The sequence below is a fragment of the Lolium rigidum genome, chromosome 4 (assembly GCF_022539505.1).
Source record: "Lolium rigidum isolate FL_2022 chromosome 4, APGP_CSIRO_Lrig_0.1, whole genome shotgun sequence".
NCBI lineage: Eukaryota > Viridiplantae > Streptophyta > Magnoliopsida > Poales > Poaceae > Lolium > Lolium rigidum.
Window position 1 is genome coordinate 189670919 of NC_061511.1, and position 8472 is coordinate 189679390.

At 41.8% G+C, this 8472-nt stretch overlaps 1 protein-coding gene and 1 long non-coding RNA gene across 2 annotated transcripts; both read right to left on the minus strand.

The window, feature by feature from the left end:
* Positions 1-993: 993 nt before the first annotated feature.
* LOC124647943 lies at positions 994-5899 on the minus strand. Its single transcript, XM_047187787.1, has 13 exons — positions 5794-5899; positions 5602-5709; positions 4860-4931; positions 4703-4780; positions 4520-4609; positions 4333-4440; positions 3637-3717; positions 3147-3230; positions 2905-2985; positions 2475-2555; positions 2230-2310; positions 1800-1874; positions 994-1710 (listed from the first exon to the last, which is right to left on the minus strand). The coding sequence occupies exons 1-13, from the start codon at positions 5897-5899 to the stop codon at positions 1208-1210; spliced, it is 1548 nt and encodes a 515-aa protein (XP_047043743.1). The 3' UTR covers positions 994-1207.
* A 63-nt stretch (positions 5900-5962) lies between these two features.
* LOC124706224 lies at positions 5963-7580 on the minus strand. The gene is made up of 5 exons (XR_007004349.1): positions 7490-7580; positions 7200-7274; positions 6603-6658; positions 6310-6525; positions 5963-6034 (listed from the first exon to the last, which is right to left on the minus strand). It is a non-coding gene; the product is annotated as an uncharacterized LOC124706224 (long non-coding RNA).
* Positions 7581-8472: the final 892 nt, after the last annotated feature.

The window sequence follows — 8472 nt, forward strand, 5'->3', positions numbered from 1 at the left end:
TGGGGAGGGGATGCGGCCGACTCGGGGATAAAGTAGTGGACTCTTTTGGACTGTGCGCGTGTGCGTGGACCCGTGTGTGGACCCGTGGGCATTGACGGGCGTGTACGCGGAAGGGCGTGTACGCGGAAGGGGTACGGGCGTGTACGCGGAAGAGGTGTACGGGCGTGTATGTATTCTCGCGGTGATACGCGTACCTCCTCGGGCTAACGGGTCCTGCGGGTTTTGGAGCGGGCATTTCTATACCCGAATCGAAGTTGAAAAGACGATCCTGCCCCTCGCCGCTGAGTAATCTGGGTCGTCCTTGTGTTCCGCTCAACATACCCGTTCGACGTTGGGGGTCTATGGAAGCAGTCGCCATAGAGGAGAGGTGAATAAGCCCAAGGCATCCAAGTCCATGTCAGAGTCTCAAAGGAAGAGACTTGAAACAATTGCCAAGAAGGCAACAACTGATGCTTTGGATGAAGATGAAGAACAAGAGCAAGATGAGCCTAGAAGCCCTGTCACGGTGAAGATATCCATCTCAATGATACCTGGGGCGTGCCTCCTAGCAGATATCAAAGGCTCACGGAAAGGAGCAGAAGAACACAATGCGCAGCTTCTGATCCCCAAACCCATACTGCACATTCAATTCAGAAGGATCGCATATCCTATTTGCAAGGATTACAAGAAGAATTGCAACCAAAAGGCTAGTACTTGTACAGAAAATATTCCATATATGGATAAGCGTATTCGGAGTACAAAAGGCTAGTCCTCAAGCTGAAAACAGTAGCAATATCCATTTCAGTAAATAAGCTTATGATGGAATTTGCATCATGTGGCAAAAGCAACATGGTACCAGATTTCCACAAGTAGCTAGAAGCTGTAGCATCATGTAGGCTAAAGCACAAAGAAGGACATCATACTCATCAATAGACTTGACACCAAAGATCAAGATTACCTCTCAACTGTAATCATTTGCAATTCATCAATATATGATCTCATACAGGTTTTACATCTATCAGAGCTAGGTGCACATCACATCGAGAAAGCACACGATTCATGTATGTATCAGTAGCATGTGCGGTACAAAGAATGTTACTGTAACTATACTTGCCTATATCTACACTCAAAGAATTAAGCTGTAGCTGCCAATTACACCATGCATGCTATAGTTGAAACTTTCTGCTGAGTTGCCGGTGAATCATTTCCAAACTCAGAGTAACTAACCTCATTGATCTAAGTAAGGGATAAGCCAATCAGGAGGATCCTTGCAGACCTTTTTCGACTCCTTCATTTGCAAAGCATGACGGGCCAATTGACAAGCAGCACCATTGGATTCTTCTGAAATAGTCCGGATTATGAAATATGGCGGATTCGAGTGCAGAAATTGTTTCAGCTGTATTAGTTCACTCGCTCCACTCTGAGTGGCAGCTAGGTGCTCAAGCAGAGGGGCCTGATGGGACTCCAGCACAATGGTAGTTGGTTCAGACAAGAGAACAGCACTTTTGATCCCTTCACAACAAGCAGCTGCAAAAAGAAGAGCTGGATCCATGTACAGCGTCGTACGAAAGCATGATGCAGTCATGAACTTTGCCGTGCTACCATCCCTAATCAAAACTGCTGCAGCACTTTTAAGTCCAACCGGTGTAACCACAGAAGCAACGTTCAACCTCAGGATCTTCGCCTTTATCTGCTTTACTTCTGATGCAAGTCTCTTTCCTTTGACATCTACTGTGAGCCACACCACAATATGACACCAAATTTAATGCATATTTAATTTATTTCTATCAGGAAACGACATGTTTTAAGAGAGATCCAACCTTCTGTATTCCGCATCAGCATCTGTGGAGTGAATTGTCCTGATCCAGGTCGGCCCAGAGATAGTTCTTCAAATTCTTGTGCACGAAAAACATCAGAGAAACAACCATCAGATAAAACGCTAGAAGCATGCCCTCCAAAGCAAATATGGCTGCAACATGTTTGGTTTCATCTTCTGGTCGGAATGTTATCACATGGCCATGAGAGAGAGAGAACATAAGCACACATGCATGCCGAAACCAGAAGGTTGATTGAAGTATTTGTATGGTAACAACTAGCTGTCTGCATATATTTGGCAACAAAAAGATTTTGCTGAATTATACATTTGTGCAATGCCCATTTCTGCTGTGGGATGCACCACAACATGATATTGAATTTAATGCATATTTAATTTAATTTTAATCTGGAGACATGTGTTAAAAGAGATCCAACCTTCTGCATTCCACGTCAGCATCTGTGGATTGAATTGCTCTGATCCAGGTTGGCCGCGAGATATTTCTGCAAATTCTTGTGCTTGAATAAGATCGGAAAAACAACCATCAGATAAAACGTTAGAAGCACACCTTCCAAAGCAATTTATGCAACATACTTTCAGCCGCACCACAATATGACACCAAATTTAATGCATATTCAATTTCTTTCAATCAGGAAACGACAGGTGTTAAGAGAGATCCAACCTTTTGTATTCCGCATCAGCATCTGTGGAGTGAATTGTTCTGATCCAGGTCGGCACAGAGATAGTTCTTCAAATTCTTGTGCTTGAAAAACATCCGAGAAACAACCATCAGATAAAAACGGTAGAAGCATGCCCTCCAAACATATTTGGTCTTCAGGCGAAATGTTACCACATGGTCATGAGAGAGAGGGGGGGGGGGGCATAGAACATAAGCACACATGCATGCCCAAATCATAAGGTTGAATGAAGTATTTGCATGACAACTAGGTGTCTGCATATATTAAAAGGCAACAAAAGATTTCGCTGAATTATAAACCAAATATGCCCAATGCCTAGTTCCGCTGTGGGATGCACCGCAACATGACATTGAATTTAATGCATGTTTAATTTTATTTCCATCTGGGGACGACATGTGTTAAAAGAGATCTAACCTTCTGCATTCCACGTCAGCATCTGTGGATCGAATTGCTCTGATCCAGGTCGGCCGCGAGATATTTCTGCAAATTCTTGTGCTTGAATAAGATCAGGAAAACAAGCATCAGATAAAACGTTAGAAGCACAACTTCGAAAGCTTCTGCAACATACTTTGAGCCGCACCACAATATGACACCAAATTTAGTGCATATTCAATTTATGTCCATCAGGAAACGACAGGTATTAAGAGAGATCCAACCTTTTGTATTCCCCATCAGCATCTGTGGAGTGAATTGTTCTGATCCAGGTCGGCACAGAGATAGTAATTCTTCAAATTCTTGTGCTTGAAAAACATCCGAGAAACAACCATCAGATAAAACGCTAGAAGCATGCCCTCCAAAGCAAATATGGCTTCAACATATTTGGTTTCATCTTCAGGTTGAAATGTTACGGCATGGTCATGAGAGAGAGAGAGAGAGAGAGAGAGAGAGAGAGAGAGAGAGAGAGAGAGAGAGAGAGAACATAAGCACACATGCATGCCAAAATGATAAGGTTGAATGAAATATTTGTATGGTAACAACTAGGTGTCTGCATATTTTAAAAGGCAACAAAAGATTTCGCTGAATTATAAACCAAACATGCCCAGATGCCCTGTTCCGCTGTGGGATGCACCGCAAGATGACATTGAATTTAATGCATATTTAATTTTATTTCCATCTGGAGACGACATGTGTTAAAAGAGATCCAACCTTCTGCATCCCACGTCAGCATCTGTGGATTGAATTGTTCTGATCCAGGTCGGCCCCGAGATAGTTCTGCAAATTCTAGTGCTTGAATAAGATCAGAAGAACAACCATAAGATAAAACGTTAGAAGCACACTTTGTTAGAGATAATCGGAGTCAATCAAGCATATTTGGTAGGCATTGACCAATATCATAACGTTTCCTGAAATATTTATATGGTAATAACTAGGTGTCTCCATATATTTGGCAACAAAAGATTTTGCTGTTTAATACAGAAAACATGCCCAATGGCTTATCGACTCTGTCAATTAATTAAACAGATGGTAAAATCATTGAAGAGTAGCAAGAAATTCAATTGTTAGTTCCAAACATTCCAGACTACATTGCGCAAGATGAAAGCCAATCATTAGTACATTGCATGTGCAATCCTTTCAGTATATTATTTGTTTATGAAACAAGTAGCGAACCATATTCCCTTGTTGTATCAGGACATCATACTTGTGACTTACTATGGTAGTACAATGCAAGAAATTCAATAGCCCTAGTTGTAAATTAACTGGCAGAGCTTGCAAGTTAGATTTCGTTCTTTCGTTGTGAATTTGAATTTCAAGCAGGAGTGACACGAGAAACAAATAAGCGATCCAAGCAAATAAACATGTTAACTGATGTTTGTGGGGTAAGAAAACAGCAATGTTACTAACCAGGCATAGAATTATCGCGCAACGGAACATATGCTGAAGCATGATTTCGTGAGTGAGAGGCAGATGTTTCATCACACATTCCAGCATGTTTAGTAGGAAAACTGATCCCTACACAGGATACATGATGATCCGTGTAAATACACACTTAATTGAGAAAACATAGAGTAAGCAAATACTGAACATTTACTTCTGTTTGCCTGCAGTGGAGGAAGCATTGCAGAATGAATCCTTGAGCTAGAAACAGAAAACTGATTATGCATTGCAGCATGTCTGTGTACTGCACATATGAGATGAGATTATTAGTGTAAACACATGCTTATAGTAGTTAAGTGAAACAAATATAGTAAACAAACAGTAGTAATTGACTAACCATCATGAAAATTTTCCTGCAGTGGAAGCAATGTTGCAGCAGGAGTTCTTGAGCTAGAAGCAGAAAAATTTATGAGCTCTGCAAACGTGACATGATGTTTAGTGGACAACTGGACATAAACAACCAGACAGAAGTAAAACACCAAATTTAGCAATACCATTACTATCAGGTTCGCAGTTCAACATCCTTCTAGAATATGAGCTTGAACTGTGCGGATGCATATAATGATCTGCAGAAGAATAACACGCATCATCTACCAAAGATATATATCCAGTTACATACTTGGATTTGTTTGTGATTGACTACGAAAGTAGATAGTAGATACATGGCCAGGAGCAGTACACAGAAACCTTGTCAGCAAGTATACCAGTATATTAATTTAGTCTCTCAGACCAAAGGTATGCTAAGTCGCTACCTTTAGTTCCTATTAGCAATGTCCATTCTACTTTAAAAGTCATTTTAGTGGTCTATAGCCCTATAGGAGTTCGAGAAATAATGAATCACTTGAAACATATTGTAACCAAAGCTGCATGTTTAATACCAAACATTCCAGACTACAATGCCCAAGCTGAAACTTGAATAATTAATAAATTTGTAATCATTTCAGTATATTAGCATCAAACAGATATTTCCTTGTTGTATCAAGGTAACAGATATACCATGGTACAGTACAAGAAACTTTTCAGCATTAATTTAAGTTAACAAGCAAAGCAGACATGTCATCAGGATTTCGTTCTTTCGTTGTGAGTGACATACTATTAATCACGTATGTGGGCTAAAAAGAGAGAAAGTGTTACTAACCAAGCGTAGAATTACCCCGTAATGGAACACAGGCTTGATCAGGAGTGACATACTATTAATCACGTATGTGGGCTAAAAAGAGAGAAAGTGTTACTAACCAAGCGTAGAATTACCCCGTAATGGAACACAGGCTGAAGCATGAGTTCCTGAGTTAGAAGCAGATGTTTCATCAAGCATTCTAGCACGTCTGATAGGAATACTGATCACTACACACCAGACATGATGATCCATGTAAATAGATATTTAAGGGCAAAATATGTAGAGTAAGAAAACATGGAACATTTATTAACCATCAGTTGAGCCTGTCCTCGGTGGAAGAAACGTTGCAGCATGAATGCTTAAGTCAGAAGCTGATAATTGATTACGCACAGCAGCATGTCTGAGCTCTGCACACATGTGACATTATTGTTAGCGAAATGCACAGTCCGTACAGAAGTAAAATACCGAATTTATCTATACCAATACTATCAGGTTCGTGGGTCAACATCCTTCCAGAATATGAACTTGAATTGTGTGGATACATGTAATGACCTGCAAAAGAACGGCACAGATTATCCACTATATATAAAAATCCATTCACCTGGATCTATTTGTGATTGCCCACAAAAGTAATATTAGATACATGATGAAGAACAGTACACAGAAACCTTGTCAAGAAGTGTATATCTACCATCAGTGTATATTGACTGCACAATACTTGGTGAATGAAGCAGAATATGACAAGCTGTGTCAAACGTTTATCCTATTCCAGGAAGACTCACAGTAGTGAGTAGTAGTTGATAGGAGTTTAAGAATAACTGAATTACCTGAAAGATGATGTAACCGACACTCGTATGTTTAATCTTGGATAAACATGGTTGTACACAAAAATCCTTGTGACAATAATCTTAATCATATAGGTACAGCCATACATTCACAAGGTTCAATAGTGTGAAGGTAATCTTGATAAAATGGCAATAAGAAAAGGCCATCTATGTGTTGATTCATAAACTCATAATAACAGGGGAAATCCGCATGTTAATCTGTCAATGGCATTCAACAAAATGCTCAGTAACTATTGAAGAAGATTTGTTAATTGTTAAAGGTTGAAGTGCCAAACCTGCATCTGAAGTAATTTTGGATGGATTACCAACCACCATCTGAGGATCACAAAATCTGCAAACGATACAAAAATCATGTAATTTAGACGCGGGGATAGACTCAAACATTAATATATTCAGCTAGCTGAATTAGCATACCCAACATTTAAGAGGCTAGCTGAAGTACCCTTTTGTAAAACTGTGATGGTACTTTGCCAAGGTACAGAACTTCCAGGGAAACAAATTATTCGATTGAAGGTGTGTCATATAACACGAGACTAAACCGAACCTTTTAAGGCAAAGAACAAAAAACTGCACAGAGATTACCATAATCATTCGTTCCAGTAGCAAAGATTCTGCAGGTGAGATTATAGCATATCAACAGCGCTTAAGCACGTAAGTGACTCACTGCTGTAGCAAGAAATTCTACACACTGTACAAAACTAAACCGCCCATTACAGGAGCAAGAAATCCGCACACAGAGACCAGTTGAGCGTAACTTCAGATGCTTAAGACCATTCCTTTGGGTACAAACATCGAACAGATTGCGGGTGGCATGGTAGGGACACGACCCGAGCAAGAAGAGTCAATACGAAAAGATTTCAGGTACTACTGACCTGCTATTTACCGCGTGAAACAGCGCGAGTTGCGCCCAGCACAGGATCCACATGTCCTCTTCGGGTGACGGCAATCTGGAGAGGCAAAACCATCGCAAGCAAGAACGCAACCAATTAGTCCCAGAGCAAGAGCGGGCGAGAGCCAGTGCAGAAATCCGAGAAGAACGGCCAGATCGACCAGTGCAAGAACGCGACCAGCATCCCACGGGAGGAAGCATGAGAAGAAGAAGAAATGCAAGAACCAGAGCAAGAACTGGGACGATTAAACGAGATGGCACCAAGAACCGCACCTCGGCTTCGACACGAAAGGGAGGAGAGCCCTCGCCACAAGTTTGATCCGGTGGTAGTTGAGGTCTTGGGATCCTCCGGGTATCAAATCCAGGTAGTCAAGGAGTTCGCGCGCCATGCGGCGGGCGACGAGCTCGAAGACGCGGTTCGGGTCGAGGTAGCGGGAACCGGAGCCGGAACGGGAGCCGGAGGAGGAGCCCATCGTCATCTGTACGGGCGTGCGCGGCCAGAGACAACCGGGAGCAGGTAAGAAAGGGGACGGAGCTGCAGAGGGGGAAGCGCAATGTTAGAGGAGAGAGATACTTACATCAATGGCGGCGGTCGGCGGCGCGTAGGCAAGAGGGGAGATGGTGTGGTCGGCGGTGGGCAAGGAAGCCAAGAATGGAGACGCGCGGCGACGAAACGCGGCGCCCCTCTCCCCTTTGTAGGCGGCGGAAACGGCCGCGTGGGTTCGACGAGAGACACTTCGACAGGCGGAAGAAAATGCGGCCCATTGGGTTATGGATTTGATATAACAGGAAACGGATTGGGCCCAGCAAGTTCTGACAAACATCAATATACAGGGAAACCTTTATCTATACCAACTGCCCGATTCGTTTTACAGCAAGTCTTCATTCACAGTAAACATGGTATCATCAATCACACTCATGTGTACTATGGTATGAGAAGATATACCTTCCCTATTCCCGCACAATCATCGTCAGGAATGCACCAACATCTTCTCTCACCATTTGATTGCTTTTCACATCAGGTAGACTCCATCTCTTCTCTCATTAGCATTAGGGTTAATTAAGAATTGTATCAAATCAAATATCACTTGGCAAATACTATCTGATTTATATTGTTTCTCATTCCTTATTTCCTCATTTGCTAATTAAGGACCGACCACACCAAATCAAATCATATTTACCAAATAGTATCTGATTTGTTTTCTTTCCTCGTTCTTCTAGATCCATTTATACTACAATATTCGTTTCCGAATAAT